Raw genomic sequence first — 27875 nt, 5'->3', positions numbered from 1 at the left:
CCAAGGCAAACCATTCAATATCATGTTAATCCAAGTCTATTCCCCAACCAGTAATGCTGAAGAAGCTGAAGTTGAATGGTTCTATGAAAACCTACAAGACCTTTTAGAACTAACACCCCAAAAAGATGTCCTTTTCATTACAGGGGACTGGAATGCAAAAGTAGAAAGTCAAGAAACACCTGGGGTAACAGGCAAATTTGTCCTTGGAGTACGGAATGAAGCAGGGCAAAGGCTAATAGAGTTTTGCCGAGAGAATGCACTGGTCATAGGAAACACTCTCTTCCAACAACACAAGAGAAGACTCTATACATGGACATCACCTGATGGTCAATACCAAAATCAGATTAATTATATTCCTTGCAGCCAAAGATGGAGAAGCTCTATACAGTCAGCAAAAACAAGACCAGGAGCTGGCTGTGGCTCAGATCATGAACTCCTTATTGTCAAATTCAGACTTACACTGAAGAAAGTAGGGAAAACACTAGACCATTCAGGTATGACCTAAATCAAATTCCTTATTTGATTTAGTGGAACTGAGAAATAGATTTAAGGGACTAGATCTGGTAGACAGAGCGCCTGATGAACTATGGACGGAGGTTCATGACATTGTACAGGAGACAGGGATCAAGACCAGCCCCATGGAAAAGAAATGCAAAAAGCAAAATGGCTGTCTGGGGAGGACTTACGAATAACTGTGAAAAGAAGAGAAGTGAAAAGCAAAGGAGAAAAGGAAAGATATAAGCATTTGAATGCAGAGTTCCAAAGAATAGCAAGGAGAGATAAGACAGCCTTTCTCAGCAATCAGGGCAAAGAAATAGAGGAAAACAACAGAATGGGAAAGACTAGAGATCTCTTCAAGAAAATTACAGATACCAAGGGAACATTTCATGCAAAGATGGGCTCAATAAAGGACAGAAATGGTATGGACCTAACAGAAGCAGAAGATATTAAGAAGAGGTGGCAAGAATATATAGAAGAACTGTACAAAAAAGATCTTCACGACCCAGATAATCACGATGGTGTGATCACTCACCTAGAGCCAGACATCCTGGAATGTGAAGTCAAGTGGGCCTTAGAGGAATCACTACGAACAAAGCTAGTGGAAGTGATGGAATTCCAGTTGAGCCATTTCAAATCCTAAAAGATGATGCTGTGAAAGTGCTGCACACACATTTGGAAAACTCAGCAGTAGCCACAGGGCTGGAAAAGGTCAGTTTTCATTCCAATCCCAAAGAAAGGCAATGCCAAAGAATGCTCAAACTACCGCACAATTGCACTCATCTCACACGCTAGTAAAGTAATGCTCAAAATTCTCCAAGCCAGGCTTCAGCAATATGGGAACCGTGAACTTCCAGATGTTCAAGCTGGTTTTAGAAAAGGCAGAGGAACAAGAGATCAAATTGACAACATCCGTTGGATCATCGAAAAAGCAAGAGAGTTCCAGAAAAACATCTATTTCTGCTTTATTGACTATGCCAAAGCCTTTGACTGTGTAGATCACAATAAACTGGAGAATTCTGAAAGTGATGGGAATACCAGAGCACCTGACCTGCCTCTTGAGAAACCTATATGCAGGTTAGAAAGCAACAGTTAGAACTGGACATGGAACAACAGACTGGTTCCAAATAGGAAAAGGAGTACATCAAGGCGGTATATTGTCACCCTGCTTATTTAACTTATATGCAGAGTACATCATGAGAAACACTGCGCTGGAAGAAGCACAAGCTGGAATCAAGATTGCCAGGAGAAATATCAATAACCTCAGATATGCAGATGACACCACCCTTATGGCAGAAAGTGAAGAGGAAGCTTCTTGATGAAAGTGAAAGAGGAAAGTAAAAAAGTTGGCTTAAAGCTCAACATTCAGAAAATGAAGATCATGGCATCCAGTCCCATCACTTCATGGGAAATAGGTGGGGAAACAGTGGAAACAGTGTCAGACTTTATTTTGGGGGGCTCCAAAATCACTGCAGATGGTGATTGCAGCCATGAAATTAAAAGACGCTTACTCCTTGGAAGAAAAGTTATGACCAACCTAGATAGCGTATTCAAAAGCAGAGACATTACTTTGCCAACAAAGGTCCCTCTAGTCAAGGCTATAGTTTTTACAGTGGTCATGTATGAATGTGAAAGTTGGACTGTGAAGAAAGCTGAGCACCGAAAAATTGATGCTTTTGCACTGTGGTGTTAGAGAAGACTCTTGAGAGTCCCTTGGACTGCAAGGAGACCCACCAGTCCATTCTGAAGGACATCACTCCTGGGTGTTCTTTGGAAGGACTGATGCTAAAGTTGAAACTCCAATACTTTTGCCCCCTCATGCGAAGAGTTGACTCATTGGAAAAGACTCTGATGCTGGGAGGAATTGGGGGCAGGAGGAGAAGGGGACAACAGAGGATGAGATGGCTGGATGGCATCACTGACTTGATGGACGTGAGCCTGAGTGAACTCCGGGAGTTGGTGATGGACAGGGAGGCCTGGCGTGCTGCAATTCATGGGGTCGTAAAGAGTCGGACACGACTGAGCAACTGAACTGAACTCAACTCAACTGCATGGATAGAGGCGAGAAAGTTTTGAACAAATACAAGTGAAAACCAGTATTGCCATGAAGACTACTAGAAAGGTGATTCTGGTGAAAACTCACAGAAATGGTCAGCATGCTATTCAAATCTGGAGGAAAGATAATCCTTTTTATAAAGTGACAAAAATTAACTCCTTCAATTTGTTCATATTCTAGTATGTTGTAGAAGGTAGATGAAACTGGATAGTTAACTGAGGGGATTTCTAAGAAAATTATTGAGAGAGAGGCTTGGTTCCTTCTAACTGTTCATAGTGAAATGTGAGAAGAAAGATAATCATGAAGATGCAATTGTTAAGGAAAGAGGAACCAGAATGCAAAGATTTAAAAAATTCTCAAGCTGACCATACTATGAAATATAAGAAAGTGTCCAGTAGAGAACAGTAAGGATGTGGTGGCAAATGTACCGTCCAACAAGGAAATCAGTGTGATGTGAATCATAAATTTAATTAACCATCTCAAAAAAGGCAAAAATAGAGATGAGACTATACCCACAAAAGAACTGCCAGCTGGAACTACAGGAAATAGAGAAATGGGATGAAATGAAGAAAGACGGTTGGACTACTTAGACTCAAGAGAACTGGACCTATTATTCTGCTAATATGCACTATCCTTTAAGACAAGAGAAGAACCCCAAATGCAATTCAGAGATCATCAAGGCTGCCACTTCCACCACAGTGTGTGGACATGTGAAATAGGGGTGTAGAGCTGCCTTTATTTTGATATCAAGGGGTGGGGAAAATGCCCAGGAGAGAATGTGTGGCAGAATGAGCTCCACCCTACAGAGCTGCAGGCTCATGATCTCCACCAGGCAGGGTAATTTCCACCAGGCAGAACGGTGGAGGCAGGGATGATGACTCAGTGAGTCCGGGGGCAGGATCTTGCTTGAATAAACGTAGAAGCAGTGCATTGAGAAAAAGAGAATTATTCTCATGCCTTCAGATATAGAATCCTTGCCTTGCTAGGATTTATGCTTGCTTGAGACTTTCACACCTTCCTTCTTTCTTTCTATTTTTTTCCTTTGGATTGGAATGTGTGTCCTTATGTTATTTGTCCATGTCCCGCCATTGTATTTCAGAGGCAAATAACTTGTCTGGTTTAAAGGGTTCACAGCTGGAGAATTTTGCCTCAGGACTATTTTTACCCTATTCCCACCCATACCTGATTTAGATGATATTTCAGTAAGACTCCAGACTTTAGATTTTAAAGTTGATTCTGGAATGTGTTAAGGCCTTTGAGACTGTTGGGATAGAATGAATATATTTTGCTTGTGAAAAGGACAATATTGGAGGGGTCAGGGATAGAATGCTCTGGATTTTGTTTGTGTCTCCCCAAAATTCATATGTTAAAGCCTAAATTCCCAATGTGATAGTAATTGGAGGGTTTTTTGGGGAAGCAATTAGATCATAGGTGGAACCTTCATGAATGGACTTATGCCCTAATAAAAACAGAACAAAACATAGGATCTTGTTGCTTTCTGTCACATGAGGATACAATGAAAAAATAGATATCTACAAACTACAAATCACAATCTCACCAGACATAGCACTTTGAGTCTGTACTTTCCAGCCTTCAGAGTTGTGAGAAAGCAATTTTTGTTATTTAAACCTCCAGTCTATGGTTTTTCCAGTAGTCACGTATGGCTGTGAGAGTTGGACTCTAAAGAAAGCTGAGTGCAGAAGAATTGATGCTTTTGAACTGTGGTGTTGGGGAAGACTCTTGAGAGTCCCTTGGACTGCAAGGAGATTCAACCAGTCCATCCTAAAACAGATCAGTCCTGGGTGTTCACTGGAAGGACTGATGTTGAAGCTGAAACTCCAATACTTTGGCCACCTGATGCAAAGAGCTGACTCCTTTGAAAACACCCTGATGCTGGGAAAGATTGAGGGCAGGAGGAGAAGGGGACAACAGAGGATGAGATGGCTGGATGGCATCACCGACTCAATGGACATGAGTTTGTGTAAACTCCGGGAGTTGGTGATGGACAGGGAGGACTGGAGTGCTGCCTTCATGGGGTCGCAAAGAGTCAGACACGACTGAGCAACTGAACTGAACTGAATTGAAGCCATCCAGTCCATAGTATTTTTGTTATATCACCCCAAATTGACCAAGATTGTTAGTGTCTAAGTCCTTGTCCTGTTCTAAAAAGAATACTATTAAGCCAATTTAGCTAGAATTTCCCTACCTTTGTCTTTTAGCAATTTCTTATCCTCTGACCATCTAACTCTGCTTTTCAGCTATATATTCCCAGCTAGCTTTGCTATATCTGGAACTGAGCTCAGCCTTTTTTCTCTAATGCAGTAGCCTTGACCCTTATTGCAATAATCTTGAATAAGTCTTCCTTACCATTTTAACATGTGTTAGTATAATGTTTCTATTACAGTCTGGTGCTGCAGCTCATATAAGATCAGATTCATCATTGCACACCCAGAACTATAACCTTGTGCTCCAGTTATAAACCTGTTAATACTGTTTTCATTCCTGACCAATTGATCGGAGATGTGTTAGTGAGTTCAACTCCTAATCCTGTGTTCTAGATGATAGCACAGTAAGGACAGACTTTTGATTCTTAACTATATGTGTATAATCTTGAAACTGTATTAGAATTACAGATTTCTGTAATCTAGAAAATGAGAACTTCTCAGTTGACTGAACACCCCATTCTTGAATCCCTGCAGACTACTTTTATCTTAGAGAAATGCTGAAACAAAAGGGTTCAAAGATCATGCCTTCAGACCCCAAGCCTTTCTTGGCCTTCCAAAAAAACACGCCTTACACCCCGAGCTCCAGTCGCTCCATACTCCTCTCTCTACTCTCCCTTTTCCTTCCCCTCTCAGAATGCTATCTTGAAGCTTCCCTGGTGGCTTAGATGGTAAAGAATCTGCCTGCAATGCTGTAGACCTGGGTTCAATCCCTGGGTTGGGAAGATCCTCTGAAGAATGGAATGGTCATCTACTCCAGTATTCTATCCTGAAGAATTTCATGGACACAGGAGCCTGGGGGGCTACAGTCCATGAGGTCACAAAGAGTTGGATACAACTGAGTGACTAAATTTTCAAAGATAAATGTATTGCATCTATACCTTCTGTGTGTATGTGTGTGTTAGTCTCTCAGTCATCTCCAACTCTTTCTAACCACTATAGCCCTCCAGGCTCCTCTGTCCATGGGATTCTCCAGGTAAGAATACTGGAGTGAATAGCCATTACTTTCTCTGGGGATCTTAGTAGATGATGCTAAATCCAGTTCCAAACAGAACCAAACTGAGAAAGTAACATTTAAAATTTAATCTTCAATCAAATTCCATGACTAAAGATTTCCCTAAGTCCCAAAGAAAAAGAGAGAAATTTGTTGAACAATTCAGGAAATATTGGATGCTTACTCTCTGAGATTCCCTTAACATATCAATTTATCCATTTATTTGTAGAGGAGACTTTCTATGGTTTAAGAAAGCTAAATGGACAATTATTTTGGAAGACCTTAAGAGATCTCAAACCATTGCAGAGCCCAGTCAGAGAGTAAGGGAGTTTTAAAGAATTATTATAAAACATTCCGAGTTTTATGCTGTTAAAATTGATTGGTCATGCATTCAAAATTGTAAACAATTGAAGGATGAAATTGTGGCAAATTATCATCAACAATTAGAAACTACTTTGAAAGAGTAGTGAAAGCTAGAATTTACCATATAGCTTGTGCTCTAGCCATGGTTTTCTACATGGTCTAAGACTTAAGCTTTATGACACAACCAAAAAAGCCTATGTTTAAAATGCTGACTAGATAGAGGGGATAAGAATGATTCATGTTGCTGTATGGCAGAAACCAACAGAACATTGTAAAGCAATTATTCTCCAATTTAAAAAAAATAAAATGCTGACATGTCTGAACTTCACACAGTACCTCAACAGTGTGATAGTAATATCTCTAAAAGAAAAATTAGAAGATACACCACTAAATTATTTTAAACTTAAAGAATCCCCAAAACTGGCCTCCATTGACCAAGATACCTACAAGTACTGTAAAGAAAAAGCCCATTGGGTTTGAGAATGTCCATTCCTCAGAAAGAAAGAAAAGACCCAAAAAGTCTCTTCACAGGAGGAATACTAACTCGGGTCTGAGGGAGCAGACTTTCCTTGCCCTGAATTCCCAATAAATTCAGTGATGTTACCCATGTGAGTTGAAGGGCATCCTACTATATTTCTTATCAATATTGCAGTGACATATTTCACCCTTAACACTGCTTCATTCCCCAGCTTCTTTCTCAAAGTCACCAAATTTTGTCCATGGTGGGCTTTGATAATTTGCCTCCCAGTCCCTCATTATCTTTAAAGGATCCCTTCAGGGCCAATACAATTTCCTTCTTAGAACAGCTAATAACTTCATGAAATGGGGTTAAACTTCCTTGTATCCTGAAGGACTTCTTTCACAAGTCTCCTATTTGTTCCCTTCACACCTGTTTCCTCTAATGGCTTCCTGACTTCCCTAAGTTTCTCTGTCATCTTTGACCTAGTACCTATCTTATAGAGAACTTAAGGCAATGAGTTCTGAACTGAAGGCAGTCCATCCTAAAGGAGATCAGTTCTGGGTGTTCATTGGAAGGACTGATGTTGAAGCTGAAACTCTAATACTTTGGCCACCTCATGCAAAGAGCTGACTCATTGGAAAAGACCCTGATGATGGGAAAGATTGAGAGCAGGAGGAGAAGGGGACGACAGAGGATGAGATGTTTGGATGGCATCACCGACTCAATGGACATGGATTTGGGTGGACTCTGGGAGTTGGTGATGGACATGCAGTCCTGGCGTGCTGCAGTTCATAGGGTTGCAAGGATTCGGACACAACTGAGCCACTGAACTGAACTGAAGGCAATTAATAGAAAGAACTTCTCCTCTTTGTAGACAAGGAATTCCACTATTATCTGGCATTTATGTGGTGCAGAACCCCATAATAGAGTGCTATAGTAGGTAAACGTAGATCTATCTATGTCCCTCCCTAAGATTCCCCAAGATTATTTAACACCAGAGGAACTTGAAGGACTCTGCCCAATAATTCAGGGATTGCTAGATAAGGGACTCCTGGTTCCTACTTCTAGCACATGCAACACTTCCTCTCTGGTTACTAAAAGGCCAAATGGAAAGGGGTACTGGCTATTCCAAGACCTGTTACTATGTTTCCATTCAAATTTAATAGACCTCTATTAGATATACTATCAAGAGGATAACAGCCAGCACACACTGAGGAACGATATAGCAGGTATCCATACAAAAAAAAAAAAAAAAAAACACAGTCCTCACACCAAAATTACTAGACTCATGCGGGTCACACAGGGACACCCTCCATGTAAAAACAGTTCTTCAAGAGCACAGTGTGTGCGTGTGTGTGCGTGCATGCCTGCTTGTGCTCAGTCTTGTCTGACTCTGCAATCCCATGCACTGTAGCCAACCAGGCTCCTCTGTCCATGGGATTTTCCAGGCAAGAATACTGGAGTGGGTTGCCATTTCCTTCTCCAAGGGATCTTCCCAACCTAGGGATGGAACCAGCATCTCTCGCATCTCTTGCATTGGCAGGTAGATTCTTTGCCATGAGTGCCATCTGGAAAGCCCACAAGAGCACAATAGATAACTGTTCTCTGAAGAGAATTCTCTTGATTTTTTGACCAAAATAAAAAAAATTTGATTTTTTTAATTCTCTTGATTCTCTTGACTGCTTCTTCATTTTACTTTTTTTCTGACTCTTTACATATTTTTCTGACTCTTTGAATTTAGGAGTAAGAGCACTGTTACTTCTAGGGAAGTAACTTTTTGAAGGGAAGAGAATTTCCTTCAAAGAACAAACAATGAAACAAATTTCTCTGGTATATCAGGTTATGAATTCAAAAAGGAGCAATGAAAATACTGAAGGAATTAAGAAAGGCTATAGATATAATTGCACATTACTGTAAAGAGAAACAAGCAACTATAAAGAGGAGTCAACTGAAATTAGAAAACTCATTTGCAGAGATAAAATCGGAGTTAAAGACAGCAAATAGCAAACTGGATAATGCAGAAGAATGGATAAATGCTCTGGAAGACAAAACAACAGAAATCACCTAATCAGAACAGCAAACAGAAAGATAAATTAAGAAAAATGAAAGCAAGCATGAGATAATATTAACTATCCCAATCTACACATAATAGGGATCTCAGAGGAGAAGAGAAAAGGGGATCAAAAATGTATTTGAAGAAATTATGGCTGAAAACTTCCCAAGCCTAAAAAGGAAACAGATATCCAGGTACAGGAACCATTCTTCCCTTCAAAGAGTTACTTCCCTAGGAGTAACAGTGCTCTTACTCCTAAATTCAAAGAGTCAGAAAAATATAAGTAAAATGAAGAAGCAGAGGAGCCACTACTCAAATAAGATGAACCCAAACATATCTAGACATATTACAATTAAAGTGGCAAAAAGTTAAAGAGAGGATTCTAAAGGAAGCAAGAAAAAGAAGAGTTAATTGCAAGGGAACTCCAATAAGTCTATCAGCTGATTTCTCTACAGGAATTTGCCGGCCAGAAGGGAGTTGAAAGATATATTCAACGTCCTGAAAGGGAAAAACTTGCAACCTAGGATATTCTACCCAGCAAAATTACCATTTAGAACAGGAGGAGAGATAATTTCTCGGATAAACAAAAGCTACAGAAATACTAAACCTATCCTAAAAGAAATATTGAAAGGTCTTCTCTAAATAGAAAAGAAACAATAATCTATAGGAAAGGGAAAATCACAACAGGAAAGTAAATCACTTAAGCCAATACACAGATTTTTAAAAATCAAAGAAGTTTCTGTCAAAGTGGTGACAACAAAAATGAACAAAAAATGATAAACATGAAAATGTAAAAGAGGACATCAAAATCATAAAATGTGTATCTTTGAGTTTTATGTCACTTAAAAATAAATTCAAGTTTCCACATTTATTTTATAATTATCTGACATTTACTGTTTTTATCAAGATTATTTTTAATGTTTAAATCTAAAGTCAAGCTGGAATATTATTTGTGCAAGATTTATAAGCAATCTAGGTGCTCTCATTCTATATGGCTGTCCAGTAGACTGACAACACTTCATGTACTGTTTATATTGTCTCACTGATCTGAAACAACACTATTCACATAACCTTAATCAGGTATGTTGTTGGTTCTATTTTTAGACTATGCAGCATGCTGTTATTCTTTGTCTTCAGATTTATGCCTTGATGGCACATTGTTCTAATGACTGCAGTTCTATAAACTTCATTTATAGAAGAAATTATGGCTGAAAACTTCCCAAACCCTGTACCCCTTCTGAATTTTCATGGCTTTTTAATGTGTTTGATCAGCTCAATTTAAAATTTGCAATCAGCTTTTGTGAAATTTTAACTCAAAACACATAAAATTTACAGGTGAAGTAACACAGTTGTTTTGTATAAGAAATTAGTCCTTTCCTCTCAAGAAACCAGTATACATATTCATTTGTATAATTATTTATATGTGACTTTCAGAAGCATTACTTAATAAAATTTTTCTTTTTTTTAAGATATTACAAATTTGACCTTCTCTTTGTCTTCTACTCAGTTGCTTCCATTTCCACTTAAATTAATTATCCAGCCACACTAGTTCTTTCCTTTGTGGGCCAGGAATTGATGTTCTATAGTAGATGATTTTTCTATTTTTTACATTAAAACTTTAATGATAAAAGAAAAAGTACATACGTAGATAGAAATAATCCAGATCAAAAAAGCACTTGTGAAAACTTTTAATATTACCAGAATTTAAAAGAAACAAACAAAAAATCTGAGTAATTAGTGACCACACGTGTTTTATCTTCTCCCAAACTGAGACTAAAACAAAAGGCTGTGAAGTATTTTCTTTGTCATTATCTTCCTGTGTCTATGAAGTTCAGTACTTTTCAGTGTTTTCCTCATTATCCTTGTTCACTGCAGCCTAAAAATGTATGATGTGTTAGTAAACAGAAAACTTTTCAAAATCTCAATATTTCAAAAACAAGGTTTTCCATTAACAGTTTATTTTCTTTTAAAGAGTTCTTTCTTAAAGGATCATGAGAAGTTATTATGCTCATCAGAAATACCTCCTGGTTTCGGTTTGGATGGTGAGAGGATGCATAGCACAAACTTACTCACACCCATCACTAGGGTTTCCCTACACTCCTAACCAGGCAAGAAGACAATTGTTATAAGACATTTCAGCCACGTTTATGCTATTTGGGTAAGGGCCTTCCTTGTGAATGGCACAAATTCTCTCCACATCTTAGAAATACTGAGAATTCCTAAATTGATCAAGAAAACTGATATAAATAATTCCAGATGGGAGAAGACAGAACTTCTCCTCTACTGAAGGCTGACTCTGGCAGTTTAAACTCACCTGGGGGCAACTGCAGCCAAATTAGGAGCTGGCAGTTGCCCATATTTCTAAGTCTGTGCATATTTGAATGCTTTAGGTTAGCAAGGATCTATATTAGGGTCTTTGATGTAGTAGCAGCCTGAAAACTAGCAGGAAGCTTAGTAACGTGAACCAATATCTGCTTCTGAGAACATCCACCTGACAACCCTAGGAATCCCACTTAATATTGGCTCCAGGAAAAGTCCAGAAATCAACCAGGAATCCCTCAAAACAGCAGCACAAGCCCTGGGAAAGTTGTCTATAAAATTCTTTAAAGTATCAAGTGTCCAGACATAAACCATTTAAATCCCAGGATTTCTAGTGAATCTAACGCAGTAAAGAATCATGGTGCTTCTCTCTACAACTTTGCTTTCATTTCCACCCATCCCTTCCTGAGGTTCCAGGGCTCTGTTCCACAGTCACCACCCAGACCCAGACCAGACTCACCTCCAGCATCTCAATCCTCTCATTCATCTTTCTCAGAAAATTGTCTCTTTCTCTCACCTCTTCTGTCACTTGGACTCTAAATACCTTGAAGGCTCTTTCTTGGTCCTCAAACTTTTGTTGCAATTCTTTAAGCTTTTGCTCTAAAAGCTTTTCCCTCTCAGCAGCCTCTCTTTTGGCCTGCTCTTCTGCTCCAGGAAAATTATACATAGGGAAGAAAAAACAGTCAGAGGTACAATCCCCAACCCCCAACCCACCACTTTCTCAGTGACCATACTTCCTTGAAAAAAGCAGATGGGCATGTCTGAATTCACCTGTGCCCACACATCAAGGGCAGGTGTGAGAGTGTGCCAGGACAGGTGCCGACCAGCTGGCTGGACCCACAACCATAACTGGCCTGTTGTTTTCATAGGTAGTAGAGTGTGTTCAGAGAAGGAAAAGAAGGGCCCTGCTTCTGGAAGTTCCTCCAGTCAGAGTTCTCAGAGAAACACTGCAGGAACCTCCCCAACCCACTGTGAAATGAGCTCTGCCCTCAGTACCTGCTGAGGCCTTTTCACTTTCTCTCATCTCCTCTGTCATTTCAGTTCTTAATTTCTGGAAGACTCTTCCTTGGTCCTCCAAATTTTGCTGCAATTCTTTAACCTGTGTTTCAAGAGACTCCTTTTCCCTCTCAGGGGCCTCTCTTCTGATCTGCTCTTCTGCTCCAGGAAGGGTTTAGAGAAGGAAGGAAACAACAGTCAGACCTGAGAGCTACAACCCCCCAAATCCCAACCCTCCATATCCTCAGTAACCAAACTGTTCTGAAGAAGCAGGTGGACATTTCCACCTGTGCCTATGACCACACATCAAGGGCGGATTTGGGAACATGCTAGGGAAGGCTCTAACTGGCTGGATGCACCCACACCCACAACTCTCCTTGGTATTTTCAGATGAAGCAGAGTGTGTTCACAGAAGGAAAAGAGGCTCCTCATTTCAGTAAGTTCTTTCCATCAGAGTCTCAGAGGACACTGCAGGAACCTCCCCACCCCACTGTGAAATGAGCTCTCCCCTGTACCTGCTGTGGCCTTTTCACTTTCTCTCATCTCCTCTGTCATTTCAGTTCTTAATCTCTGGAAGACTCTTCCTTGGTCCTCCAAATTTTGCTGCAATTCTTTAACCTGTTTTTCAAGAGACTCCTTTTCCCTCTCAGCAGCCTCTCTTCTGATCTGCTCTTCTTCTCCGGGAAGGGTTTAGAGAAGGAAGGAAACAACAGTCAGACCTGAGAGCTACAACCCCCCAAATCCCAACCCTCCATATCCTCAGGGACCAAACTTTCCCAAAGAAGTAGGTAGACATGCCCACATACACCTGCTGCTGCTGCTAAGTCATTTCAGTCATGTCCGACTCTGTGTGACCCCATAGACAGCAGCCCACTGGGCTCCTCTGTCCCTGGGGTTCTCCAGGCAAGAATACTGGAGTGGGTTGCTATTTCCTTCTCCAATGCCAGCATGCATGCATGCTAAGTTGCTGCAGTCGTGTCCGACTCTGTGCGACCCTATGGGACAGCAACCCACCAGGCTCCTCTGTCCACGGGATTCTCTAGGCAAGAATACTGGAATGGGTTGCCATTTCCTCCGCCACACCACATACACCTAGGAACATGCTAAGAAAGGCCCTAACTGGCGGGCTGGACCTACAACCACAACTCTGGTTATTTTCAGATGAAGCAGTGTATGTTCACAGGAGGTGAGGAAGCTTCCTGTTTCAGGAAGTTCCTTCTGTCAGTCTCAGAGGGCACTGCAGGAACATCCCCACCCCGCTGTGAAATGAGCCCTCCCCTGTACCTGCTGAGGCTTTCTCTCTTTCATTCAACTCCTCTGTCATTTTGTCTCTTAATACTTGGAAGACTTTTTCTTGGTTCTCCGATTTTTGTTGCAGTTCTTTAACCTTTTGTTCAAGAGGCTCATTTTCCCTTTCAGCTGCCTCTCTTTTGGCCTGCTCTTCTGCTCCAGGAAGATTTTAGAAAGGGAAGAGAACAACAGTCAACCCCGAGAGGTACAGCCCTCCACTCTGTTAGTGACCAAACTGTCATGAAAAAGGAGATACTACTACTACTACTAAGTCACTTCAGTCGTGTCTGACTGTGCGACCCCATAGACGGCAGCCCACCAGGCTCCCCTGTCCCTGGGATTCTCCAGGCAAGAACACTGGAGTGGGTTGCCATTTCCTTCTCCAATGAAAAAGGAGATGGACATGTCTAAATACACCTGTGACCACACACAAGGGCAGGTTTGGGAATCTTCTAGGAAAGGCCCTGACTAAGTGACTGGACTGGCAACCACAATTAGCCTTGTTTTTTCAGATGAAGCAGAGTGCATTCCCAGAATGAGAGCTCCCAGCTTCTAGAATTCCCTCCTGTCAGAGTCTGAGAGGGCACTGCAGGAGCCTTCCCACCCCACTGTGAGCTGAGCTCTCCTCTCTACCTGCTAGGTTTCTTTCCTGCATCACAAAGGAGCTCACCTTTCTTCATGTCCTGTTCCTCTAGTGTTTCTAGTGACCTCAGTAAGCGCTGGAGATCAGAAAGAGGCAAAGACATGTCAGGCAGGTCTAACCTGTGCTGAACTTCCACTGAAATATTCTGAGAAATGAACTCCTCTGAGTAACATTCCTGTGTTGCTTCATATTTTTCATAGGCTGTATTTTACTGCTTGCAGCCCTTCTGGTAACATCTGATCTTGGATAATATGTACAAATTTTCAAATTTTACACCACACTCTTCTTCCAGGAACATTCCATAAAACACATTCCCCAAGTGAAATCACTGTACATACTTTGATAAATTTGTATCAATGATATCATACATTTTCAATATTTGAAATTTATGGTTTGTGAAATATAACTCAATAAAACTGTGTAAGAACTTGAAACTTGAAGTTTAACTTAAATTGTTAAAGAATCTTGTTTAAAACTCAGGGCCTCCAATGAATTAGAAGCAGTGAAGAACAATAGTGCTTCTCTCTATGACTTTGTTTTATTTTTCACCCACCCCTTCCTGAGGGCTCAGGCTTTGTTCCAAAGTCACTGCCCAGACCCAGACCAGACATACTTCCAGCATCTGAATCCTCTCATTCATCTTTCTCAGAAGGTCGTCTCTTTCTCTCATTTCCTTTGTGAGTTTGTCTCTAAATCTCTCGAAGGTTTTTTCTTGGTCCTCCAACTTTTGCTGCAATTCTTTAACCATTTGCTCAAGAAACTTCTTTTCCCACATATCATCCTCCCATTGGGCCAGCATTTCTGCTCCCAGAAGATTTTAGAGAGAGAAGAGAAGAAAACAACAGTCAGCACTGAGAGCTACAAGCCCACAACCAACAACCCTTGCTTTCTGAGTAACCAAACTGTCTGGGAAAAGCAGATGGACATGTCTAAATTCACCTGTGACCACACATAAGGGCAGGTGCGAGAATGTGCTAGAAAAGGGGATGACTGGTTGGACCTCTAACCACAACTCGCCTTGTTATTTTCAGATGTAGCAGAGTGTGTTCACAGAAGGAGAGGAAGCTCTATTTCTGGAAGTTCCTCCTGTCGGAGTCATAGAGGGCACTGCAGGAACCCACCCTACCATGAGCTGAGTCTACCCTATACCTGCTGAGGTCTTTTCTCTTTCTCTTCGCTTCTCTGTCTTTTTGACTCCTAATTCCTCAGAGACCCTTTCTTGGTCCTCCAGCTGTTCTTGCAGCTCTTTAACCTTTTGCTCAAGAAGTTCCTTTTCCCTCTCAGCTGCCACTCTCTTGGCACACTCTTCTGTTCCAGGAAGATGTTAGAGAGATGAGGAAACAACAGTTAGATCTGAGAGTTATAACCCTTCACACACCACAACCCTCCCCCAACAACCATCCAATTTCTCAGTGATCAAACTGTCATTAAAAAGCAGATGGAAATGTCTGGATTCACCAGTGTTCACACACCAAGGGCAGGGTGGGAAATCTCCTAGGAAAATCCCTGACTGGCAGGCTGGACCTACAGCCGCAACCAGCATTATTATTTTCTGATATAACAGAGTATGTTCACACAGAGCAGGAAGCTCCCTGCTTCTGGAAGTCCCTCCCATCAGACTCCTAAAGGGCACTGCAGGAACCTCCCCATCCCATTGTGTGCTGAGCCCATTCGTGTACCTGCTGAAATCTTTTGTCTTTCTCTTGTTTTCTCTATCATTTTGCCTACAAATTCTTCGAAGTCTTTTTTTTGGTCCTCCACCTTTTGACTTATCTCCTTATGCTTTTGCTCAAGAAGCTCCTTTTCCCTCTCAGATGGCTCTCCTTTAGTGCATGCTGCTCATCCAAGAAGTTTTTAGAGAGGCAAGAAAACAATAGTCAGCCCTGAGAGGTACAACCTCTACCACTAAACCTTCACTTTCCCAGTGACCAAACTGTTGTGAAAAAGGAGATGGTCATGGCTGTAGTCACCTGTAACTACATATCAAGGGCAGGTTTAGGGAATGACTGGTTGACTGGATCTAAAACCACAAGCCACCTTATTTTCAGATGAAGCAGAGCATGTTCACAGAAGTTCCAGAAGTTCATCCTGTCAGAGTTCTCAGAGGGGACTGCAGGAACCTCCCCACCCACAGTGAGCAGAGCCCTCCCCCATACCTGCTAAGGTCTTGGCTGCATTACAAAGCTCATCTGTCTTCTTGCAGCATTCCCCTAGCTCGTCCTTTATCATCCCCAAGATCTGGAGACACAGAGTGGCAGACACATCAGGCCGGTCAAACATGAACTCCCCATTGATATATTCTGAGAAAAGAACTATTCTCAATAATATTACCTGGTTGTGTTCAACTGCCTACAAGTTTCTAAAATCCTGCCTACCTCACTAACTCTCCAGCCTCCTCTGCTAGTGTTGCTTCCACCATCCATGAAGGTTCCACTAGTCAGAAAAATGTGCAGTTTTACAAATACATAACCTTGGTCCCCTTCATATTTTCTGTATGCTGTTTTTCCTGCTTCTGGCTCTTCAGATAACATTCTACCATAGAGAATATGCACAAATTTTTCAAAATTTACATCACACACCTTTTCGGGGAACATTCACTAAACCACCTTCCCTATATGAAATCATTGTCCTTTTATGTGCATAAATTTGTATCAATTATACATGTACATTTAATTAAATATAGTTGTACATTCAAATCCCTGAAATCTATGGCTTGTGAATTACATCTCTATGAAACTGTTTAAATAAACTTGAATCTCTGCATCTCAGAAAAAAAGTGCTGAAATACTATAAGACATACTGGTAAGTATCTTTATTCCTTGAGTTTCTAGGTGAAATGTAGGGGGTTTTAATATAATGTTTATAGTTCCTCACAGCTGTAGCTTCCTCAGATTCTATCTATAGTGCATGAATGACACAATACAACTAAAAGCATAATAAAGATAAAGAAAGCTTTGGTAGGAGAAGCTCTGCAGAGGAGCTTGATTTGCTCTGAATGGGAGTAAGTGCACAGTAAAAGTAACAATCTCAAAATAACTTGTCTTTTCTAAGCATATAAGGAAATTATGCAAGTGTTTAGTCAAGGAAGACATCTGTACTGACATTGCTTCAGAGGTCAGACAGTTGTCCAGAGAAAGTGCTTCAGTTTGGAACAGAATATTATAGTCTATTAGAACTCTTTCAGAGAAATCAGGATCCCCCTACTATGAATAGAACTAAATCTGTGTCAACTGTTAAGAAAAATGATGAGGTACTATTTCAGTAACTTATCCTGCTTGCATTAAACATACTCAGAATGTCTACTTGTTAAACCTGGGAGCCCCATTTAATACTGATTCCATGAGATTAACCAGGAATCTCTCAAAACAGCAGCACAAGGCTTGGAAAAGTTATTTATATTCTATAAATATTTGGAGATACCAAGGTCCTCATGGACTCTTCAAAAACTGTGAACTGAACTCAAATGCCTGGATATAAGCCATTAAAATCCCAGAGCTTCTAGTGAATTGAAAGCAATAAAGGAGAATAGTGCTTCTCTCTGTGATTATGCTTTAATTTCCACCCACCCCTTCCTGAGGTCCCAATACTTTTTCCACAGGCACTGCCCAGACCCATACTAGGTTACCTCCAACATCTCAAACCTCTCGTTCATCCTTCTTAGAAGGTTTTCTCTTTCTCTCATCGTCTTTGTCGTTTTGAGTCTAACTCCCTTCAAGAAGGCACTTCTGTCGCCCTCCATCTTTGACTGTAATTCTTTAGCCTTTTGTTCAAGAGGTTCCTTTTCCCTCTCAGTTGCCTCTCCTCTGGCCCACTCTTCTGCTCCAGGAAGGATTTAGAGGAGGAAGAAAACAACAGTCAGATTTGAGACCTATACTCTCCAGCACCCAACCCTCCTTTCCTGACCAAAATGTAGAAGCAGGTGGACGCGTAAAACATTTCAAGTCACTTGTGACCACACATCAAGGGCAGTTTGGGGAGTGTTCTAGAAAAGGCCCTTGCAGCCTGGTTGGACCTACATCAACTTATCTTGTTGTTTTCAGATATAGCTTAGAGTGTGTTCAGAGAAGGAGAAGAGGGTCCTTGCTTTTGGAAATTACTCCTGTAGCAGTCTCATAGATCACTGCAAGAACCTCCCCACCCCACTGTGAGCAGAACTCTCCCCTGTACCTGCTGAGGTCTTCTCTCTTTCTCTTATCTCCTTTCTCACTCTGGCTGTTAATCTCTCCAAAACTCTCTTTTGGTTCTTCAACTGTCGCTGCAGCTCTTTAACCTTTAGCTCAGAAGGGTCTTTTTCCCTCTCACTTGCCTCTCTTTTGATCTGCTCCTCTGTTCCAGGAAGATTTTTAGAGAGGAAAGGAAACAACAGTCAACTCCGAGAGCTTCAACCTCTCATCCCCCAAACCTCCACATTCAGTGACCAAACTGTCCGGAAAAAGATAGACATGTTTGAATTCATCTGCGACCACACATAAGGGCAGGTGTGAAAACATGCTAGGAAAGGCCATGACTGGCTGGCTAGATCGACAACCACAACTGTCCTTGTTATTTCAGATGTAGCAAAGTGAGTTCACGAGACGTGAGGAAGCTCGTCCCTCTGGAAGTTCTCCTGTCAGAGTCTCAGAGGGCACTGCAGGAACCTCCTGTCTCTACTGTGAGGAGAGCCCACCTTGTACCTGCTGAGGTCTTTTCTGAATCATGAAGAATCTTTCTTTTTTTCAAATTTTAATCAACATTTAATTTTTTTTAATTGGAAGAAAATTGCTTTAGAATGTTGTGTTGGTTTCTGTCATACAACATGAATATACAACATAATTATATATATACACATATACATATACATATATCCACTCTTTCTTGAGCCTCTCTCCACTCCTCACCTTTCTTCATGTAGTATTCCTCTTGTTCTTCCCTTATCTTTCTTAAGATCTGGAGACACAAAGGAGCAAAGACATGTCAGACAGGTCAAACTTAAACTTCCACTGAAACATTCTGAGAAATGAACTGTTTCAAGCAACACTTCCTGGTTGCTTCTCACTGCCTACAGGTAAATTTTCCAGATCCCACCTACCAGGCTACCCCTGCAGCCTCTCACCATGGTGCTTCCCCTCAACATGCTAGCTTCCCCCCATCAGAAGAATGTGCAGTTTTATAAGTATGAAAACTTGGAGACTTTTATATTTTTCATATGCTGTTTTTTCTGCTTTTGACTCTTCTGATAACATCCCACCTTGAATAAGATGCACCAGTTTTTCAAAATTTACATCATATGCCTCTTTCAGGAAGATTTCAGAGAACACCTTCCCCATGTGAAAATTAGTGTACATTCACATGAGTAATTCTTATCAATCATGTATTTTTAAGAAATGAAATTTTATTCATAGTTTTTTTTAATTATCTCTCAATAAAACTGTTTAAGAAAACTTGAATTACTCCATCTGGGAAAATAGTCTCTTGGTGGCTACTAATAAGTGTCAACTCCTTGAGCCATGTTTGCAAGATGTTTAATTTACATTATATAATCTCTATGGTTCCTTGCAGTTGTAGCATCCTGAGATTCTATCTACAGGATATGGTTAACAGTAATATAACTAAAAGCAAAGTAAAGATGAAGACTCATCTGGTAAGAGAATCTTCCCAGAGAAACTTGATTTACTGTGAATATAGAGAATGTACAAAAAAAACAACAAGCTAAAAATAAGCTAGGTGTGTTCCAAGTAGATACGGAAACTTTAGGCATGTTCTATCAAGGACATCTGAGTGTCTTTGCTCTTCTTCAGAGGTCAGACAGTTTTCCAGAAAAAGTGCCTGAGTTTGAAACAGGAGAAGATCACTTGGAGTAATATAGTGATTTAGACTCTCTTAAAAGAATCAAGATCCTGCTACTATAATGGTGGTTTAGTCACTAAGTTGTGTCCAACTCTTGCGAACCCATGGATTGTATAGCCCGCCAGGCTCCCCTGTCCATGGGGCTTCTTAGGCAAGAATACTGTACCGGGTTGGTATTCCCAACCCAGGGATTGAATCCAAGTCTCCAACATTGCAAGTGGATTCTTTACCACTGAGCCATCAGGGTTTGAATAGTAGTAAATCTGTAGCCAATAAGATGGCATTGAGGTAAAGTGGGTGACATGAAGAATCATCTATTAAGACAAATTACATGTACTACTCCAGTAACATCTCCGGCATCTAGTTAGATACACTCAGAATAACCACTTGATAACCCTGCGAATCCTATTTAATACTGAAATACTGACTCCATGAGATCATCCAGGAATCCCTCAAAACAGCAACACAAGCTCTGGGAGAAGTTTTTATTTTTAAATTAATTTATTTATTTTAATTGGAGGCCAATTACTTTACAGTATTGTGGTGGTTTTTGCCATACATTGACATGAATCAGCCATGGGTGTACATGTATCCCCCATCCTGAACTCTCCTCGCATCTCCCTCCCCATCCTATCCCTCAGGGTTGTCCCAGTGCACCGGCTTTGAGCACCCTGTTTCATGCATCGAACTTGGACTGGTGATCTATTTCATATATGGTAATATACACGTTTCAATGCTATTCTCTCAAATCATGGGAAAGTTATTTATAAATGCTTGGAGGTTCCAAGGTCCTCCTGGAATCTTCAGAAACTCACTGTGATCAGAACCCAAATGCTTGGATTTAAGCCATTCTTCCCTGGTGGCTCAATGGTAAAGAATCCACCTGCCAATGCAGGAGACACAGGTTTGATCCATGGGTTGGGAAGATCCCCTGGAGAAAGAAATGGCAACCCACTCCAGTATTCTTTCCTGGATAATTCCATGGACAGAGGAACCTGGCAGGCTACAGTCCAGGGGGTTGCAAGGAGTCAGACACAATTTAGCAACTAAATAACAAACCATTAAGAACACATGTATACCTGTGGCGGATTCATTTTGATATTTGGCAAAACTAATACAATTATGTAAAGTTTAAATAAAATTAAAAAATAAAAAAAAACTCAGAGCTTCTGATGAGTCAAAAGCAGCCAGGACCATCGTGCTTCTCTCTATGACTTTGCTTTAATTTCCACCCATCCCTTCCTGGGGTTTGAGGACTTTTTCTACCATCACTGCCCAGACCCACGCCAAGTTACCTCCAGCCTCTCAATCCTCTTGTTCATCCTTCTCAGAAGGTTGTCTCTTTCTCTCATCTTGCTGGTGATTTTGACTCTAAATACCTTGAAGGCTCGTTCTTGGTTCTCTAACATTTGTAGCAGCTCTTTAATCTTTTGCTCAAGAGAATCCTTTTCCCTCTTAGCTGCTTCTCTTTCGTACTGCTCTGCTGGTCCAGGAAGATGTTAGAGAGGGGAGAAAACAAAAGTCAGTCCTGAGAGCTACAACCTCTCATCCCTCAAGCCTCCACCTTCTCAGTGACCAGACTGTCTTGAAAAAGCAAATGGACATGACATGTCTGACTTCACCTGTGACTGTACATCAAGGGCAGGTTGGGAATGTGCTAGGAAAGACTCTGACTGGCTGCCTGGACCTACAACCACAACTCTCTTTATTATTATGAGATGAAACAGAGTGTGTTCATAGAAGGAGAAGGTCCCTACTTCTGGAAGTTCTTCCTGTCAGAGTCTCAGGGGCCACTGCAGCAGAACTGTGAGCAGAACCCCACCCCACTGTGAGCAGAACCCTCCCCTGTACCTGCTGAGGTCTTTTCTGTATCATGAAGGATCCCATCTTTATTCATGCAGCTTTCTTCTAATTCTTCTTTTAGCTCTGGAGACAGAAAGGGGCAAAGACATGTCAAGCAGGTCATATCTAGAATTCCATTAAAGTGTTCTGACAAGTGAACTGTTCTGAATAACATTTGCTGGTTGCTTCCAACTGCCTACAAATGCAATTTCCAAGATTCTGCCCATCTCGCTACTCCTGCACCTCCTTGCCAGTGTTGCCTCCCCTCAACTCCACCAAATCACATACTAGCTTCCACTAGTCAGAAGAATGTGCAGGTTTACAAATAGGTAACTATAAGCCCTTTCATATTTTTCACAATCTTTTTTCTGTTTGTGGTTCTTCTGGAGACATCCCACCCTGGATAGTATGTAAAAATATTTCACAGTTTACATCCCACACATCTTCCAGGAAGATTTCTGAAAACACCTTCTCCATGTGAAATCACTGTACATTTACCCTGGTACATATGTTCAGTTCAGTTCTGTCACTCAGTCGTGTCTGACTCTTTGCAACCCCATGGATAAAAGCATGTCAGGCCTCCCTGTCCATCACCAACTCCCAGGGCTTACTCAAACTCATGTCCCATCAAGTCATCATGGGACATCCTCTGTCGTCCCCTTCTCCTCCCACCTTCAATCTTTCCCAGCATCAGGGTCTTTTCCAATGAGTCAGTTCTTCACATTAGGTGACCAAAGTATTGGAGTTTCAGCTTCAGGATCAGTCCTTCCAATGAATATTCAGGACAAATTTCCTTTAGGATGGATTGGTTTGATCTCCTTGCAGTCCAAGGGACTCTCAAGAGTCTTCTCCAACACCACAGTTCGTAAGCATCAATTCTTTGGCATTCAGCTTTCTTTATGGTCCAAATTTCACATCCATATGTGACTACTGGAAAAACCATAGCTTTGACTAGATGGATCTTTGTTGGCAAAGTAATGTCTCTGCTTTTTAATATGCTGTTCTAGGTTGGTCATAGCTTTTTTTCCAAGGAGCAAACATCTTATCATTTCATGGCTGTAGTCACCATCTGCAGTGATTTTGGAGCCCAAGAAAATAAAGTCTCACTGTCTGCACTGTTTCCCCATCTATTTGCCTCAAAGTAATGAGACTGGATGCCATGATCTTAGTTTTCTGAATGTTGAACTTTAAGCCAACTTTTTCACTCTCCTTTTTCACTTTCATCAAGAGGCTTTTTAGTTTTTCTTTGCTTTCTACCATAAGGGTGGTGTCATCTGCATATCTGAGGTTATTGATATTTCTCCAAGCAATCTTGATTCCCACTTGGGCTTCATCCAGCCTGGCATTTCACATGATGTACTCTACATATAAGTTAAATAAGCAGGGTGACAATATGTAGCCTTGATGTACTTCTTTCCCAGTTTGGTACATTTGTATCAATTGTAAATTTTAAATGCATTAAATTTATGGTGTTTGTTTTACACCTCAATAAAACTGTTTAAGGAAACTTGAATTACTCCCACCTCAGAAAAAGAAACTGAAATACTCTAAGACTACTAGCAACTTCCTAAGCCCCCTGAGTCTTCTGTATGAAATGTTGGTTTGTATTATGGTTGCTCACAGTTGTAGCATCCTAAGATTTTTCATATTATGGTTCCTTACATTTGCAGCATCCTGAGATTCAATATATAGGACATGATTTATAGTAATACCACTAAAAGCCAAGTAAAGAAATATCTGGTAAGAGAATCTTCCCAGAGAAACTTGGGTTACAATGAATGGGAGAGAGTACACAGTAAAAGCAACAAGCTCAAAATAACTTGAGTGTGTTTATAAGTTTCAGTCAAGGAGGACATCTGAATTCTGTACTGACTTTGCTTCAGTGGTCAGACAGATTTCCAGAAAAATTGCCTGACTTTGGGAAAGTGTGAGTGTTAGTTGCTCAGTTGTTTCCAACTTTTTGCAGTCCCATGGACTGTATACCTCCAGGCTTCTCTGTCCATGTCTTGTCAGTATTCCAGGCAAGAATACTGGAGTGGGTTGCCATTCCCTTGTCCAGGAGATCCTCCCAACCCAGGGATCGAACCCATTGCAGGTCTCCCGCATTGCAGGTGGATTCTTCACCATCTGAGCCAAGGAAGCACTGAGCTTGGGAGAGAAGGACATAAATTGGAGTAATATAATCTATTAGAACACTCTACTCAAAAGAATCAGAATCTTTCTACTATGAATGGTAATAAACCTGTGGATAACAGTGTGGCTTCAAGGTATCAGAGGTAACATGAAGCATCAACCATTAAGACAAATTATCATGTACTACTTCAATGACTCTGGTTTGTCATATTTGATGGAGTAGTCCATTGTTGTTGTTGTTGTTTAGGCACTAAGTCGTGCCCGACTCTCTTGTGACCCCCTGGACTGTAGCCTACCAGGCTCCTCTGTCCATGGGATTCCAGGCAAAAATACTGGAGTGGGTTGCTATGCCCTCCTCCAGGGGATCTTCCTGACCCAAGGCTTTGAACTTGTGTCTCCTACACTGGCAGACGGGTTCTTTACCACTGAGCAGCCAGGGAAACCTGGAGTACTCCGTTACATCTTCTCTGTAGGCCATCTTTGACAGGACCATTTTTGTGGAAACCTCCTTCTGCATAGCTGCTCAGTTTCCACACGAGGATAGAGGTTCTCCAAACAAGGAACCACCATCGTTGAAGGCATCCAGGAAGGTCGCCACAAGCATTCACAGTACTGGATAAGTCAGCCATGATGAATGATCAATAACTCTGAAACTACAAATCTGTATAAAACTACACATCTAAATGATTTTTTTAATCATTTACCATATCCATGTAGTATCAACGTGAATGTGAGCAAACTCCACGAGATAGGAGAGGACAGAGGAGCCTGGTGTGCTGCGGTCCATGGGGTCACAAACAGTCAGACTTAACTTAGCAACCAAATAACGACCAAATATTTGGTAGGAAATTTGGTATTTCCTACCTATTTCCTATGCAACTTAGCAACCAAATATTTGGTAGGAAATTTGGTATTTCCTACCTATTTCCTACGCAACTTAGCAACCAAATATTTGGTAGGAAATTTGGTATTTCCTACCAGATAATAAGTAGGAAAATCTTCATAAACCACATCTCCTGCTACTAAATTAGTGATTTCCTTTCTATTAGTCACTGCATTTTAAAAATGAAAGTATCTTTTTTTAGGTAACACACTCTGGTGTATTCTGAAAGAAGAATTTCCCAAGAAAACATATTAAAAATAAAACAGAGCAGTGAAGCTAATGCTGAGGGAGGACCTGGGACTAAGATGACCTTGGGAACACAAACCATGAAATGTTAAGACACAGATGTCATGCATCTTTTCTGTTTCCTGGTCTTAGTTGTTGAGAACAGCTTAGAATTAGTGATAGGAATAGCAAGTATTCATCAAAATCTGAGATGATTGACAACTCCAGTTTGACATATGACAAATCAATGAAATACAATATCTTTAGAACCATTTATACTATTCAAGAGATTGAAGGAGTTTGGGTTCCAAAAGGGAAACAGTTTTTGTTTCTTTTCTCTTTTAGAAGTCATCAAAATCCTTTTGGCCACACAGTTTAACAATCACCCTCTGTGTAGGGAAATTGAGTCATCAGAAAATTGGTTTTGTTTTTCCAAATAGAAATGTGGGTCAACATCAAGAAAAAGATGTATGTTAAAAAAAAAAAAGAAAGAAAGAAAAACATGTGTGTAATAATCCAATAAAAAGTATATCTTAATTAAAAAGTCAATGAAGAATATCTGTTCTTTGGTGAAGTATAACTGTTCAAAAATATCCATGTAAAAAGACTCAGAACTGAACTCTTCCCTCAGGAGGGTCTGTACAACTCTTGGACATGTCTACCACAGGACTACATTAAGGAAGAAGAAAGAAAGAAAGAAAGTAGCTCAGTCGTGTCCAACTCTTTGTGACCCCATGGACTGTAGCCTACCAGGCTCTTCCGTCCATGGGATTTTCCAGGCAAGAATACTGGCGTGGGTTGCCATTTCCTTCTCCAGGAGATCTTCCCGACCCAGGGATTGAACCCAGATCTCCCGCATTGTAGGCAGATGCTTTACCAACTGAGCCACCAGAGTAGTTTGAGATAACTTCCCTGGAAGAAGGAAGCACTGCTTATTTCCCAGAAGTACTGAGTTGGTCCTTCCCAATTTTCAGAAAAGTATCCGGAAACAAGCAGCCCCATGGGGTGTCAGAGGCAGCTTGGGCCTGAGCAATGGCTTACAACCAAGGCCAGGAGGCAACATGCTTGTTTCCCAACTTTTAAGGGTGTGACTGGGGGTAAAATGAGGCTGCCATGTTTAGGCTGCCTATTTGTTTTGGGGGTATCATTTTTTTTCCTTATTCAATAAACAAAACCAGCCAGAACTATCTGAGTCAAGTATGGTCTTGGTCTTCACTCAAAAAAAAAAAAAAGGCGTAGGTAGTGAATCTAGTGTGGAGCCCTGTTGAGAACCAGTGATGAGTCTCTCAATGCATATACAAGTGAGAAAACTTGAGGTCATGGATGGAGAAAATGTGTCTTTCCCCTACCCCCTCTCCAAAGAACCAGGAGAAGATCCTAATCTCTCATCTCTCCAGGCAGGGTTCTTTCCACACCATGGGCTGCTGTCCTGGCTATGTGACAGGATGTGAGGCTGTCAGCTCCCAGCTATCACTGGTGCAAATGGAAAAGCTGAGTTTTCCCAGAACTAAAGCCAGCATCTGAATCCTTCAGTCCAGACCATCAGGCTATATTCTCCCTCACCTCTCCATTCCTCATATACCATTTTGAAGGAGAAATTAAGAGTTCTGATCTCAAGACTAATTTACATGCAAAAAAAAGTTGACGGATTAACATTTCTATTCCAGAGCTCTTCAGATCAGTGAGTTCCAGAAAAAGCTCCCAGTTATTTACTACTCATCCTTGCTGTCTTTTTTCCTCTCACTTTTCTGCTGCTATTTTATGGAAAGTGTTAGTTGCTAAGTCTTGTCTGACCTGCAACCCCATTGACTGTAGCCCACCAGGCTCCTGTGTCCCTGGAATTCTCCAAGCAAGAATACTGGAGAGGGTAGCCATTCTTTTCTGCATGGGGGGATCTTTCCAACTCAGGGAACAAACTCGTCTCCTGCATTGCAGGCAGATTCTTTACATTCTGAGCCATTTTACAGAAGTTGAAAAGAAACTGAGACATGTTTTTCATTCTCACAAAGGGAATAGAACAAGAAACTGAAACTGAAAATAATGTTTGTGTTTTTGTATTGCTTTGTTTTGGGTAAGGACTACACATTTGGAAACAATTAAGGAGAAAAAATAGGCTTAGACCTTATGGTTTATTTTAAGGGAAAGTGTGAGAATGAATTATTTCACATATATGCAACTCTGCAGAATTTTTGGAATATTATACATGGTTAATATGTAATAAGAATTTTTAAAAATAAACTTGTATGTTGCTGCTGCTGCTAAGTCGCGTCAGTCGTGTCCGTGTCCAACTCTGTGCGACCCCATAGATGGCAACCTACCAGGCTCCTCCATCCCTGGGATTCTCCAGGTAAGAACACTGGAGTGGGTTGCCATTTCCTTCTCCAATGCATGAAAGTGAAAAGTGAAAGTGAAGTCGCTCAGTCGTGTCCAACTCTTAGCGAGCCCATGGACTGCAGTCCACCAGGCTCCTCCGTATGTTGAGGACCTTCCTTTCTGTTTTGCCACTACCCAGCAGAGTAGTCAGGAGGTGTCTTAGGTGGGAGGAGAAGGGAAGAGGGAAGAGGGAGGAGGGGGCAACCCCACTCAGCTCCTCTTTTAGGAGGCGGGATTTAGTCCCTCAGTCCTAAAAAGGACCTCAGCTCGCTTTTCCGAAGGTGAGGCGGGGTGGATTCCTCCTCCCAAGCGAGGCTCTTTGCAGCAGTTCGGGACTGAGTCCCCGGGAGGAGCAGCGCATGCAGGGACATGATTTCGCAGCCGCACCAGATCCGAAGGAAGACGCAAAGCGGCCCTCACACCCTCCCGCCCAGGCAGCCGGCAGCCTCCCCTCCCGCAGTGTGGGGTCTACGCCAGGGGATCCACTGTTGTTAGCTAACAAAAATGTGCTTGGAAGGGGAAGTGTAGGAGGAAACTTACTTGGAGCACCGGGGTATCAAATTCCCAGCTGCCTTGGCTCTTCCCTGGGGCTCCCCTTGAGTCTAGTTCCTCCGGAAACCTGCTCTGCTCCTTAAAAGTTGAAAGGCGAGCAGGTTTTTACAGCCATGTGTTACGGGTGAGGTTTCTGAGTAATGAAAC

General features: G+C 41.3%; 1 protein-coding gene across 2 annotated transcripts; it reads right to left on the bottom strand.

Annotated features, from left to right (window-relative positions):
• Positions 1 to 10318: 10318 nt before the first annotated feature.
• LOC129656153 (trichohyalin-like) lies at positions 10319 to 27875 on the bottom strand. 2 transcript variants are annotated; one of them, XM_055586899.1, is made up of 16 exons: positions 27717 to 27875; positions 21572 to 21646; positions 21016 to 21203; positions 18772 to 18820; positions 18062 to 18220; positions 17520 to 17710; positions 16051 to 16132; positions 15574 to 15729; positions 15044 to 15202; positions 14508 to 14695; positions 13922 to 13970; positions 13246 to 13404; positions 12477 to 12635; positions 11962 to 12120; positions 11426 to 11610; positions 10319 to 10522 (listed from the first exon to the last, which is right to left on the bottom strand). In XM_055586899.1, the coding sequence occupies exons 2-16, from the start codon at positions 21615 to 21617 to the stop codon at positions 10478 to 10480; spliced, it is 1974 nt and encodes a 657-aa protein (XP_055442874.1). In that variant the 5' UTR covers positions 21618 to 21646; positions 27717 to 27875; the 3' UTR covers positions 10319 to 10477. The 2 variants fall into 2 exon arrangements, with proteins under 2 accessions (XP_055442874.1, XP_055442875.1); XM_055586900.1 differs by having other exon boundaries at positions 21016 to 21200; positions 27717 to 27874.

Source organism: Bubalus kerabau, chromosome 6 (assembly GCF_029407905.1).
Source record: "Bubalus kerabau isolate K-KA32 ecotype Philippines breed swamp buffalo chromosome 6, PCC_UOA_SB_1v2, whole genome shotgun sequence".
NCBI lineage: Eukaryota > Metazoa > Chordata > Mammalia > Artiodactyla > Bovidae > Bubalus > Bubalus kerabau.
Note: the sequence above shows the minus strand (reverse complement) of the source record. Positions and strands in the feature narration are given on the sequence as shown.

Coding starts and splice junctions, on each gene's coding strand:
- LOC129656153 (XM_055586899.1), bottom strand. CDS start 21,617: ATGAATAAAGATGGGATCCTTCATGATACAGAAAAGACCTCAGCAG. Junction 13,971..14,507: donor AGAGGATTCAGATGCTGGAA/GTATGTCTGGTC, acceptor TCTGATCTCCAG/CGCTTACTGAGGTCACTAGA. Junction 12,121..12,476: donor AAGTGAAAAGGCCACAGCAG/GTACAGGGGAGA, acceptor TTCCTGGAGCAG/AAGAGCAGATCAGAAGAGAG.